Genomic DNA, 14001 nt, shown 5'->3' with positions numbered 1-14001 from the left:
GCATTCTGTAATTTGACTTCGATCACTGTTGATTCGAAGCATTTATTACTCGTGGCGTTATCTGGGAGTATGTGTTTGAATTTGATGTCGTTTCTCATTACGATGCCTGTTCCCCCAGCTTGTTCAGCACTTATTCTATCGTTTCGAACTATGTTGTAATTTTGGAATTCAATTTTATGTCTGCGGTTAAGCTTTGCCTCCGAAAGTAGTACTATGTCTGGATTGTGATGACTCAGACAATCCAGAAGAGAGGCACGCCTTTCGTTTGAGATTATCGAGTTTACGTTGATTTGTATTATGTTTAGTTGTTCGATTGTAAGTTTATTAGGTGAATATGTGCGTTGGGGTGTGTGGGAGTTGAATGTTAAAATTCGATACCTAGGGATTCTGCTAAGAAGTTGATTCGATTTGTGTTTAATTCTACGCTTTCTGCTATGCGTGACATTTGTTTGTTTATTGAGTTGGAAATACAGGTAGCCCTCCTACAACACGGCATCCTATAACACTGTTTCGCTCTAACACGATAAGAAAATTGCGGAAACCTTTGTACAACACTGAACTTCTACAGCACTGGACAAAATGATTTTTGTTTAACATATTTAAAAACTAAATTACCTTAAAATAATGTGTAAGCACAGCTTAAATGAATTTAACACAGGATAGTGTGGTATCCAAAAATGTATTAAACTATAGTTCTAAGCGACTGCTAAGTGCTCCGTCTCGCTCGACGGCTATTTCCAGAGTGTCCTCTCCGCGTCGTATTCCGCGTTGCTCCGAAAAACCGTTGGAGCCCCCTCGTTCGACTTTCCGGGGAAAGGGCATAGTTTATGGTACCCTCAGGTACCCGCGCGCTTTCTCTTCCTGGGCGCCAAAGTCCAGGCCACCACTTCGCCGCCGGAATCTCGCATTTCTTACAAATGACGGGAAGGAATAATGAACTATAGTGCCTTTACATGAAAATATATAAATAAATTATAATTTACTCATTTATAACTCTATTCCGATGTTATAGCGGAAAGCGTCATGCACAGTTTACGCGCCATCCGCGGCGAGACTTGCCGTCTCAGAGATAGTGTTGCGGAAAGTCCCGCCGTATCTAAAAGGATAAAGTGCAATGCGACTTCGTCATATTGTATCGATCTGTTGTGAAATGCGATTGCAGCCGAGGGCCCGTGAACGGCAGGCCCTTGTATGTTTCTTTCTGTTTCCGTGGTCTGGAGACAAAGTGTCTTAAGCGGCTGGTCGGCAGTCTGCGTCGAGCCACGATATGTTAAAGAGTGACTTTTTCGTCTTTAAGACTTATTTTTGGAAAATCAAGTGTAGGGGATTTATGTGTGGAGGGATAGTAAACTCGCACGGACTTTTGACTATATAATATTTATTAATACTTTATACTGCTAGGTGCTACGCTAAGGGTGTCGCTCAATCAATCGCTGGATTCACGCTGCCTTTCGCTCCCTCGCATTCGCCCTAATGTCATCTTGCATACATGCACACTTTTCGTTAGAAAAAAACACACACGCACTCACGCACTCCTCGCCTGATTACTAAACTAAACATTCGTTCAATATCTTTCGCGCTATCCCAAACACTCGACCTGGCACGCCGGTCCTTACCGCTCACGCCATAGACCCTCACGCATTCACACAGACAACGCACTCACGCTCGGTCATCCCTACACAAGTTTCAGTCCCAAGCCATGTCTGATAATGATAAGAAGACAACGTTTAAGAGAAAATTTATTTCTTTAGAAGTAAAGATACAAATCTTGGATCGTCTTTTAAAAGGAGAAAAAGCATCTCACATTGGAAAAAGTCTTAATTTAAATGAAGCAACAGTCCGGACTATTAAGCAAAATGAAAAAAAAATAAGAAATGCAGTTGCTGCAAGATCTTCGATATCCGCAAAATATCCTCGTCCCCGGGCGCCAATAATTGAGGAAATGGAAAAGGCACTCAGCATTTGGATTGATGATAGCTGTCAAAAAAGAATTCCATTGGATGATAACATCATTAAGCAAAAAGCACTTAAAATTTACAAACACCTTAAAGAACATGGAGAATCTTTTGTCAACCCAGATTTTGTGGCAAGTAAAGGTTGGTTCGAAAAATTCAAAAAGCGCTTTGCAATTCATAGCATAAAAGTTCAAGGAGAAACTGCGTCGGCTGATCATTAAGCTGCCAGAACGTATCCAGAAAGAATTCAAAACATTATAGAAGAGCAAGGACATACAGCGCATCAAGTTTTCAATGCCGACGAAACTGGGCTTTGGTGGGAAAAAATGCCCAGTAGAACCTTTATAGCGAAAAGAGAAAAGACTGCACCCGGATTTAAGGTGTCTAAAGATCGTATAACGCTACTTTTGTGCAGTAATGCGTCGGGGGACTTTATGACAAAACCCTTGCTAGTTTATATCCTCGTGCACTTAAAGGCGTAAATAAAAACACCTTACGGGTATATTGGAAAGCAAATCCACGAGCTTGGGTGACTGGAAATTTATTTAAAGATTGGTTTTTAAATTGTTTTGTGCGAAACGTTGAAAATGATTTAAAACGGAAAAATTTGAGCTTCAAGGCGCTATTATTGTTAGATAATGCTCCATGTCACCCACAAGATTTGAGTCATCCCAACGTCAAAATAGTGTTCCTACCACCTAACACTACTTCGTTGCTCCAACCATTGGATCAAGGTATTATTTGTTTTTGTGCGAAACGTTGAAAATGATTTAAAACGGAAAAATTTGAGCTTCAAGGCGCTATTATTGTTAGATAATGCTCCATGTCACCCACAAGATTTGAGTCATCCCAACGTCAAAATAGTGTTCCTACCACCTAACACTACTTCGTTGCTCCAACCATTAGATCAAGGTATTATTTGTACCTTTAAAACTTATTACAGTGGATTTTAGACGTAACCGATTCGAAATCAATTAATGTAATGGAAGCTTGGAAGCAATTTTCAATTAAGCACAGCATCGACATCATATCTTTGTCGCTGAAAGTACTAAAAACATCAACGTTAAATGCATGTTGGAAGAAGATATGGCCATCTTCAGTTGAAATAGAAAACGTGCTTGAATCGTCAGAAAATGAAATTGGTGGCATATTAGAACTTGCTAAATCGATCGGAGGCGAAGGCTTTGTGGATATGGCTATTGAGGACGTTCAAGACTTATTAGTGGAAGAAGAAGTTGACGAAGCGGATTTGATGGAAATGGCATCCGAAGTTGGAAATCAAATCGATTCTGAGGACAATAGCACTGCTGAAGATTGTGAAGTTAATAATTTAACATTAAAAAAATTAAAAGAGGGCCTAAGCTTAGCTGAAAATCTTGAATCAGTTTTCTTGAATGCAGACCCTTCTAATACCATGAAATCTACAATGACCTTGTAAGAACCAGCAAACAAACCAAAATTACAGATTTTTTAAAGAGGATAGAAGGTGCAAAAAATCTAAATGAAGAAGAAGGTGCAGAAAGTGAAGGTGATATTATTCAACCGAAAAAACGTTCTCGTTTGAAGAAATATATTAAATTAAGGTTACATTAAATGAAAATAATATTTTTTGTTTTTTTTTTTCGTTTTGTGTTATACATACGTTTATATTTTTAATAAAAATTAAGTTGCTTATATGGAATTAAAAAAAAATGTTTGTTTTTAATAAGTTTTCGGAACGTAACCCTCCTTTTATCGGCACGACAGCGATAAAGGACAAAGCGTAAGCGCACACCACGCGCTAGCTAGACGTAGAGCAGAGCACTTACCTTATTAAATAAAAGTAGTGTAGAATATTAATTAAGTTTGTTTATTACAACCTACCAACCACTACAAAAATTATAATCGAATCCAACGATTCATTCGTTGAAGCAAACATAACAATTTACGAAGAAAGTTACCTTAACCCTTTGTTTTGACACATTTTTCGTGACCATAAGCGTAGTATGTTGGTGTTGATTGTTCCTGCTTTAACATTCTATCCGACGAAAAAAATGAAGATATACGAAATCTGTATTTCGTAACAGTCTAAATACAGTTGAAAGAAAATTTTAATACAAGTAAAACCTGTTTTTTCCTTTCGTTATTTATAGTCCCATCAACCGCTGGTATGGTTTATTAGCAACGGCAAAAAAAAGGTCGCTCACGATGTACTGTATAATTTCGTATACTTTAAGTAATTCAATAGTTCTTGTACTGATTCGTTGTTTAACACTAGAACTACCACACCAGTCAAAATGACTGGTTTCACTATTTCATTTTAAAATTCCTACTTCATGTTAGATTTTTTCCCGAACTGATGTCATGACTAACGATATAAATGATGTCAGCAATAACTAAAGAAAGAGTATTATGAATTTTATTTTTCTTTTGTTTCATTCAGAATCGAGATACTTTTGTATCGTGGCTACTTATACCAGTGAACATGACTGGAACGAGTCAAAGTGTAAAAGGATCCTGCAATTTGTTTACCGAACCCAAGTTAACCACTTTTCTCGTTTTCTACAATTTCTCACGCGTTTTTACAACCTCTAAGTGAATTTGTCGTACTCAAACTTATCGAACCTGTTGGATTATTACTAATAATAATACGTCAGCTAGTAAGCAAAAATCAATTGTGTTATGTATGAGAAACACTGCTATGTCAAAGCAATCCTGGTCTCTTTTACTTAAATGCGCAACAGATTTTCAGTCGTGCCCTTACGGGTTTTTTCCTTTCACTTCGACTACGATTTTCTAAGCGCGAAGACGTCCTTCCGCCCCATAGAAATAAAGCACGTTTAACACGTTAAGTGTCCAGCCCGTTTTGCTTGCCGTTCCGTTCAGGCGCAGTCTCGGCCGTCAAGTGTGCCACCGCCGACGGGCGAACCGGAAAATGAACAGAAGTGTTAGGAACCGCGGTTAGCCCGCCGAAATATCGGCTTGAGGACCGAAGTTTTCTACCGAGGGCCTTCCTCTCCACTTTGAGAGGAGCTTCACCCCCGCATTGGGAAAGTGCCTGACCTTTCCCAATTGCAATAAATTCTTCTTTGTATTCACATCCTGAGTTTTCCCAAAATCCCCTCTTCCTGCCGGATGATAGGAAAACGAAACGCGAGGCTAAACGATGCCTGGAGGCCTAACGAATCCTCAGTTGCACACAAGTCACAGTTCAGTTTCGTTCACTACAGTAGATCTACCAATTTTCTTGTTCACCATAAATTCAAAGTTTTTTATTTCCCTAAAAATGTTGAGTGGATCAGAAAGTGATACATAGAGCGAATTAATTTTGCCGCCCAGAAATCGTCGTCGTCGTGTTTTGCTCTCATCCGAAGGCGATACTTCGTTAGAGAATGTGCATATAGACAACAATATAGCACGTGATCCAAGAGGGAATCAACCGAATATCACAACCTTTACGAGTGTGTACGGTGTTGACACAAGTAACATAGAACTGCAGAATTGTGTCAATGTGGAAGACTTCTATGCGCTATTAGTCACTGAAGAAATGCTTCAAGAGATAAGTGAACAGACGAATATATACGCAACACAAAAGCGATCAACGATTACTTCGAAGCGTATAGATCGGTGGGTCCCTACCAATAAAGAAGAAATCAAGCGCTTTTTTGGGCTTATTATTTGGATGGGACTTGTAAAATTTCCAAGTATAAGTTTATACTGGTCCACGGATCCTGTGTATTATCATCCGTTCCCCCATAAAATAATAAGCAGAAACCGTTTTGAAATACTTTTGAGAATGCTGCATTTCACAACCAATGAAACAGCGGATGTCACCAAACGCTTATGGAAAATTCAACCAATTTTAGATGAGCTGAACGAAAATTTTAAAAAGTATTACAATCCAGTAGAATTAATCTGCATTGACGTATCCATGATCCCATTTCGTGGACGGATTGTATTTCGACAGTTTATGAAGCAGAAAAGGCATAAAATATGGAATAAAAATTTTCAAACTTTGCTGCGGGTTTGGATACACGTACAACTTCCGTGTCTACAGTGGCAAAATGTCAGGTGAAGTGAATACAACGCCAACGAATATTGTTATGAATTTGTGCCAAGACATATTCCACGAAGGCCACACAGTATGCACGGACAATTGGTACACAAGTATAAATTTAGCAAAACAACTCATGGAACGAAATACGCATTTGATGGGTACTCTCCGAAATAATCGTAAAAGCAATTCAAAAGAAGTAGTGGCCAAAAAACTGAAACGGGGAGAATGTTTTGCACAAGAGAGTCGAGAAGGAATCACAATTCTAAAATGGAAGGAAAAGCGTGATGTGTTGTTTATAATATGTGTTGTTTATAAAATTGATTATAATGCGGGAAAGAAATCTATTGACCTTTCGGATCAAATAGCCGCATACAGCAACCCATTACGAAAATCAATGAAGTGGTACAGGAAATTAGGTTTTGAACTTCTATTGAACAGTGCTGTTGTAAATTCCTTTTTTATGTTACATACGCAGACTAGCCGACACGGCGGCGCGGATACATCCGCCTAGAGCTCACCCCCTTGAGATAAAGTAAACGAACGCGTTTCGTTCTCATGGGAAAATTAGGACCTCCACCACCCAAAAAATACAGATTTTTGGGTATATAAGGGCATGATTTTCGAGGCTCTGGGGCAGTCACAGTTCAGAGTTACCCTGAACTTTAAAGTAGAGCAGTACCTGTATAGTCGCCGTTTGACACAAGCAAGCTCGGGCTTAATTCCCTTTCAAGCAATCCAGTATAATACTAAATTCGTAAGTGTCAACTAGACATACTTGTCTACGACGTCCCCGCGTACTCACCGTGTAAAGTCGAGAAGGAAGATTCTTGCTCAGCCAAGAATCAACCATTATAATTTATCTTTAAACCATTGTAAACTTATTGTAAACTCCTTGATTATTATTAGAATATAGTTACTATAGAATTGCTCAGCCTATATTCAATTAACCATCTCCTTGTAACATTAGTAACGAGGTAGCTGGACTCACAAAGGATATATCTTAACCGCTCGAGGTATATCCGACATTACGGTACGTACTGTCCTCACAACCACCAAACCTTTTCCATCCTTCGGAGAACGGCGTAGTAACCACATGCGCCGAAGGTTCCAATCCTTTCGGATTTGTTGTCAACAACGTATCACCCTCATACGGCGAACGTTTTGACCGATCCACAAACCCAAACCAATATTACGCTCCATGTGAGGACACAACAAGCGTAACCCGTAACAACTGTTTAAATATGTAGTAGAGTGTGTGAAAGTTCAAGACATTTTTTCCAAGATGTTTTAAAAACATAGTATTTAACGGATAACCTTTCTTAACCAAATTGCAACAATAGATCGTTTAGTTAGTAATATATAAATGGATATTGTTTCAAGCTATTTTTCATTTTCAATTTACAATAATTTAACATTTTTTTCCTATCATTTTTCAGTATTATAATGTGTCAGTATATTTATCATTTGCTTGGTGCTATAAAGTATTCATAATTACATTTTAACAAGCTCGGCAATTATGTGAATGATGTGAATGATACATACTTAATATGTTAATGCAATGTTTGCAAGCTAATACTGTCCTGGTTTTCACGATATCGGTGAGAAATATACTTCAAACACATCGTTATTTAAATATGATAAATGGAATACATTAACAATATGTCAAAGTGGGTGTAATTGATAATTACAAAATTTATTTGCATTATTAATATTTCTGTATTACATGTACATACCTTCTCAAATTGCATTAGCACTGATCCGGTTTTAATGATCTATTGTATTTAACACTTATTCAAATATTGATACGATATTAAATTAGTACTTATTCTTCTCCACTCTTGCTTAAGAGAAAAAAGTAACATCTTAATTTAGCGAAATGCAAAGGATACGTTATTAGGAAAATTTAATCACATTTTTTCTGTCATTTCCGTTTAAAGTTAATTGCGGCGTATTAAATATGCGATAATCGCATAAAATTCCAGGGAAATAATTAAAGTTGATTCTTACTTTTCCCCCGGAAGGCTGAATCGCAAATTTTTATTGGGAGAATTATTACGAATTGCTTGAGAAACTTCTTAATAACAACTTTCTTAGGTATTAACACGATTATTTTCAACTTTTCAATCTTATAAAACTTACCTGGAACAATCTTTCAAATCTATACGATATGATTGTTAGCCACAATAAATTCCCTTTGACGCCTGCCGATAAGTAAAGTAAAACAGTTGCCAAAATTTGAAGCTAGAAAGTGAGATAATTTGTTAACCGACTAGTAATATCATAAATTGGATGTTATCCGGATCGATGTGTTACTTAGAAATTCATTTGAGAATATTTAATCATGCAAAGTTCACACTGACGTGTTATTTATAGTATTCATTAGAGGATATTTAATGTTAAGGCGTATCCTGTAGCCGGATTTATGGCAGCGTGTCAAGTGGTCGCCGTCCCAGGCAAATATCGCTTCCTCAAAACACCACAAGTGTTTATTGCGTTGCCTGCGACACTTAGTCCCTAGGACCAGACCCTGCCATAGATCCTGGAGTCTCCGAACGGAAAACAGACTTCAACGAAGCCTAGAAAAGCGGAGATTCCGCAGGATTCCCACACATCCGTCCTCCGGTCGTTGTTTACCCCACCCTAAGATAACGCGCTAAGGGCTAAATCGAGGGAGGTTGCGATGCACCGGAGTAAACTGATTGGTGATTTCAAAAAGAAAAAATCACCAATCAGGGTGTTTTTAGGAAAATAGGAGTCTTCGTCGAGGGAAACCGCAGAAACACTTGGCCACTCGCAAAAGAAACACCTCTCACTTCGCAGTAGAATTTATACCTTGAATTAGTTGTAGAAAATAGAACATAAAATAAAAACTTAGTGTTTCAATCAAGAAACTGGTCCTTCGTAGCCTTAGACCATTAGTCGGCACACAGGTGCAAAAACCGACAACGCTTGAACGATCGAAAGATCAACCGCAAGCCCTAACATTTAATGTTGGGAATAAAAGTTAAATAGTGACTTTTCAGCAAGAATTATCGATATTCCGCGAATTTTCCAAAGCGTTTAAATTTAGATGTAAAGTAATCAGTCCCCGTTAGAATTTTGTATGAAATAACCTTGAGGATTGAAAATATTAGGGTGAAAAATACATCTCGCAATAAATGTAAAGGTAATGTAATTTAATTAGTTGTTATTATCCCTTTCTTGTATCCTGTAACGATGTACAACAGATTCTTCTCATTTTTCCACCTACTATTCTCCGGGTCACGTTTCTCTTCCTCTTACTGTACATGCATGTCCATTTGATAAAATTCTTCCACTCCAAGGAAGCTGTTTTAGGAAATCCCCATTTCGTCATATTGTCCGGCATTTCCTCGGGTTCCAACATGGTCGAAGCTATAAAAGACGAGGCGGCTCGACAATACGCTCACAGTATAGTGCTCGACAATGGCTAGGCGCGATAATTTATGTTCGATCGTTGAGAAGTGCGTCTTCCTGACGTTTCTCGTCGCCGTTCACGTGGCAGGACGAGGTAAGAAGTTGGTTATTCGCAAGAAATTACTTAGTGATAAATGATCTATGAATGTGGCCTAAGCATAAAGTTTAAAAAAATTACACATTTTTGGTATTTACTTTATATTCTATCCATCTACTATATCGTAGTAATATGAAAGGGTTATCTTTTTTGAAAATGGTTGAAAAGTGACGCGGTAAATGGTGCTGGAAAGATATCTTATCACTGATAAACAAGTTTAATAATATACAATTTAGGCTATTTAGAATACATTAGCATATTTCCGGTATAATTGCAGTTATCTGTTTAGCCTTTTCACGGTTGGAAAAGCATAAGACAGTGACAGTTGTGAGTAATTGTACAAACGACTATGAATATCGGATATATTGGGGAATGTGTTTTTAACATGAAGCATGGTTTAATTTCTTGGAGAAATCATATTTTGAAGATAAATATTTACTTTGCTGACGCAGGTAGTCTGGTTAGCCTTGAAAGGATATTGCTGTCTTATTTATGCTATCTCTAATAAAATATACAAAGTATGTACCATAAGTTATTAATTGATATTACTAAATGAAATTAACGAATTCTTGAAATATTAATAAAGTCAATCTATTTGTTGTATTTTATTAGACATTCAATGTACAATAGGATTACATCCCAAAATTACTCATAAATTGAAAGAAAATAGTCAGTATTAAAATTGTAAAGCGTTACACATAAAAATTCCAGAGTAGTAAAACTGATTATTTTTTAAATTGTTCATAAATATTCAAAAAGCACACAAGGTGGACAAACAGGTTTCACTTTTAACATTTTCTGAGCATTACATTAGTGAGAGTCCTTAACTGTAAAACTTACTATGTGATTGAATTAGACATAATAACATTTCTAGCTAAATCTTGCTTTTACACAAAAATGTGTTATAAAGACATTGTTATTATTAACGATAAAATTCATTATAATTCCACAAATTCTAAATGGTACCGTATTTGTTGCTGTTCAGGATGAAATTTTTTTTTTAGTTTGATAAATTTTTATTTACCTATAAGTCAACTTTTACTTAGGATTAGTCAGAATAAAATAAATAAAAAATTTGTCTCGATTATTCATTCGACGTTGCTTCGGATACTCTAATTTACCACAGACGTAGTGACCTAGTGTTCACTAAATATGTTTCATTATTTTCAGTATGTAATAAACAAGAATTTATTTAAAAAAAATAAAGTAAAAAAGATCGAATAATCTTTCAATGCAACACATGTTTATTTTATATACTGTAACAGATAGGTACATAATTTGTCAGTTACGAGAAATTTTATTCTGTGTCTGTTTTCACTTGACAATTGTAATATACGGTTACGCCTGCAACGTTCAGACAATCCGTTTTTTTTCTTAATTATTAAAATACTACGATAGTTATCTTCTTCTTGTTTCTTATTTTATAACATCCTGTACACGCGCCGTGTAATACATTATGCAACAGTAAAGACCAGGAAAGATAAAGTTAACTCTTTTATCGTGGGTAGAGATTGAAAATTATCCAACGTTTAAAAAAAATTTCGAAAACAAATCGGCTATGAAATTGTTCGTTCGTTTCCCGCCTTGACGCGTTTCACTTAAATGTAGCGCTTACTTTGCTTACGTTTCATTTTCAAAGAAATCTGTGATAAAACAAAGTGTCCCGGCCCTTTGAAATACTACGAGTCGCTTGGCTGTACTCCTGTCTACGAGAAACCTGGCGACTGTTGCGCAACGGAATACGACTGTGGTGTCTTGAAGGATATAAAAGAGGATAAATGCTACGCGAACGGCCATGAGTACAATGTCGGGGAAGCACTAAGGGATGAGGACAGAAATCCTTGCGATATAGGATGCTTCTGTGGGTCATATGGTACACAATCGTAAGTATAGTTAGTTTGATGGTCATAATCTTGGATAAACTTGAGTTCTCCGAAGTTTTAAGGAAGTAAACGATGTTAAAGTAAATTAGAACTGTTCCACGTGGTCGGTATGCTTCAATAGTAGACTTTGAGACAAGCAAATGTTCTTTTTTTTTTTCCGCGAAATAGTTAGTCGAGTGAAATATCCTGGAAAAATGAAACAAAAATCAATTTGTTTGAAAATTTAATTTGAGAGTCAGGATCGATTTTTTATCATGTAAGTTTTTAAGTCTAGAAGCGAAATGATGTTATTTAGTGTATCTGGTGAAACTTGTGTTAATTGTAAAGTATAATATGGATAGAACTTAAATTGTTTTTTAAGTAGTGAGTAGTAATGATGAATGATCAGAGAGAGAAAAGAAGGTGTTATGTACGTACTTGTGTACACCTTGGTACGTAATATTCGAAATATTTCTTTCATATCTGACCTTGTACGACCCTAACGGTCATTATACAGGGTGTTTCAAAACATGTGGGCACAACTTCAGGGATGGATTCAGTACGCTAAAATAAGAAAAGAAGTTCATATAAACGTATACCCGATATGACCTTGTTTCCGAATTATACATATACAGGGTGTCCCGTAACTCCTCGAACACCCGGAAATGGGGGGTTCCTGAGGTGACTCTGAACAACTTTTTCCTTTTCCAAAATACAGTTTGAAGCTTCGTTTTTGAATTATTAACGAAAAACACTGGCCAATTACAGCGCGCGCAGAGCCCGCGCTCAGGGGCGGAGAACAGAGGCTATTTTCAGACCATCGCTATTTTCTTCACGATTCCGACTAATCAGTTTTTTCAAAAATTTATACAAATGTCAGAATGACGGCAAAAACCCATTTCTCTAAGCCTTATAAAAATAGCGGTGCAAAGTCAAATTTTTTTGACAGCGATCGATAACCAAGAAGTGACGCGTACGCGTCGTTCACGATAGCGCGCGGGTGAATCTCTGTTCGTCCATCCCTGAGCGCGAGCTCTACGCGCGCTCCGATTGGCCAGTGTTTTTCGTTAATAATTCAAAAATGAAGCTTTAAACAACATTTTGGTAAAGGAAAAAGTTGTTCAGAATCACCCCAGCAACCCCCCATTTCCGGGTGTTCGAGGAGTTACGGGACACCCTGTATATAGCCGTTTATGTCTTCCAGTAATTCTTACGACTCTATTGACTGCTTCTTTTAATTATTTACAAGTAACGCTTTTTATCTCATGCACGACCTTCTGGTTTGCTATGTAAACGCTATTTCGTAATTTGTTTCAGTCAGTTTAATCATGTTCTTGGTGGTAACAGCACGTGTGACAATTTGCTAATACTTTTCGTAACAATTTGAATGACAATTTACATTGATACGACGTTTGGAAGCCTGCATTCTAGCCGGGGGTAACCACTTGGAACAATTTCTATGAAAATGATTAAATAATAGGTATCATACGGAAAGGGCTATAATTCGGAAACAAGGTCATATTGGGTATATGTCTATATGAACTTTTTTTCTTATTTCAGCGTACCGAATCTATCTCTAAAGTGATGCCCACATGTTTTGAAACACCCTGTATGGCACATGGATGAATTCGTCTTGATACACGGTTTCATATGACATAAAAAAATATGCAGCATTTTATTTAGAAAATTAAACCTTCGTTTCTCGAAAAATATGACCAATATAAAAAATTGATGCACGTTATTATATTGGTCACAGAAAACTACAAAACTTTTTCCTCTTTCATTTTTTTCTAGTAGATACCTACCATTTACGAGAAAAACGCGTGAACATCCCGTGTACTACATCTCTGATCATTTTGTTTCGCAATTTCGATTATATTATCAATTTTCCATATAAATATTTTATGAGAAAAGGATAAATATATATGTATATGATTAATAAAAAAAAAGGACATTAGGCGATAGAGGAAAAGAATTAAAATAGAAAAGATTGATTCTACAGTACATTCTAATTACTTGGCAGTCAATCAACCAGAAAAATGTCTTTCTTTATATATTACAATAATGTTATATTCTACGAACAGCTTTATATGTGCGGCTGTTGACTGTGCTTCTTTTCAACTGCAGAACGACAATTGTTTCTACAGACATCGAACTGATGAATGTTGCCCAGAATATGTTTGTCGTGAGTAAATTAAATCTATTAAATTAATAAGTAAAACAGGAAAATGTTGATCTGACCTAAATAATTCTTGAAGTATTAATTCAATTGCTGCTAATAAATCATAGCCCTTTAAAGTAGACTTCACGTTCTAATCGCCATTCTTTAAATTGAGAAAAGAAATTACTGCGCATCATAAAAATATTTTTTTTTTTTGAATTTCTTGAATATAGCAATAACAAAAATTTAATATATAGTATCAATCTACCAATTTCAAAATTCGAAAAAACAACATTACAGTTTGTATTTCAATATAAGTGTGGAAAGGGTGTAACTTTTTTTTCTTTTATGATAATAAAAATGAAGTTAACCATAAGAACGTCAGAATTATTAAATTCTTCCATTCAAATTCTTTATATGAAGGACTTTTTATTTTAAGAGTTTTCAACTATAAA

General features: G+C 36.4%; 2 protein-coding genes across 2 annotated transcripts in view; both read left to right on the top strand.

The window, feature by feature from the left end:
• Window positions 1-1942: 1942 nt before the first annotated feature.
• On the top strand, window positions 1943-3393 carry LOC108578181 (tigger transposable element-derived protein 1-like). The gene is made up of 5 exons (XM_017941462.1): window positions 1943-2096; window positions 2217-2369; window positions 2591-2689; window positions 2769-2867; window positions 2909-3393. Exons 1-5 carry the CDS (start codon window positions 1943-1945, stop codon window positions 3391-3393), a joined length of 990 nt encoding a protein of 329 aa, XP_017796951.1.
• A 6042-nt stretch (window positions 3394-9435) lies between these two features.
• Window positions 9436-14001, top strand: part of LOC108578180 — a 6673-nt gene continuing 2107 nt past the window's right edge. The window contains exons 1-4 of the mRNA XM_017941461.1: window positions 9436-9520; window positions 11163-11406; window positions 11771-11773; window positions 13470-13570. Coding sequence (XP_017796950.1) covers window positions 9436-9520; window positions 11163-11406; window positions 11771-11773; window positions 13470-13570 — 433 coding nt within the window. The remainder of the gene's footprint in view (window positions 9521-11162; window positions 11407-11770; window positions 11774-13469; window positions 13571-14001) is intronic.

Source organism: Habropoda laboriosa, unplaced genomic scaffold (genome assembly GCF_001263275.1).
Source record: "Habropoda laboriosa isolate 0110345459 unplaced genomic scaffold, ASM126327v1 scaffold1387, whole genome shotgun sequence".
Lineage (NCBI taxonomy): Eukaryota > Metazoa > Arthropoda > Insecta > Hymenoptera > Apidae > Habropoda > Habropoda laboriosa.
Note: the sequence above shows the minus strand (reverse complement) of the source record. Positions and strands in the feature narration are given on the sequence as shown.

Excerpts from the sequence above, each read along its gene's own strand:
- LOC108578181 (XM_017941462.1), top strand. The coding sequence starts at position 1,943 with ATGGAAAAGGCACTCAGCATTTGGATTGATGATAGCTGTCAAAAAAGA. Across the intron at positions 2,690-2,768 it reads GCTCCAACCATTGGATCAAG|ATAATGCTCCATGTCACCCA; the intron begins GTATTATTTGTT and ends TATTATTGTTAG. Across the intron at positions 2,868-2,908 it reads GCTCCAACCATTAGATCAAG|ACGTAACCGATTCGAAATCA; the intron begins GTATTATTTGTA and ends AGTGGATTTTAG.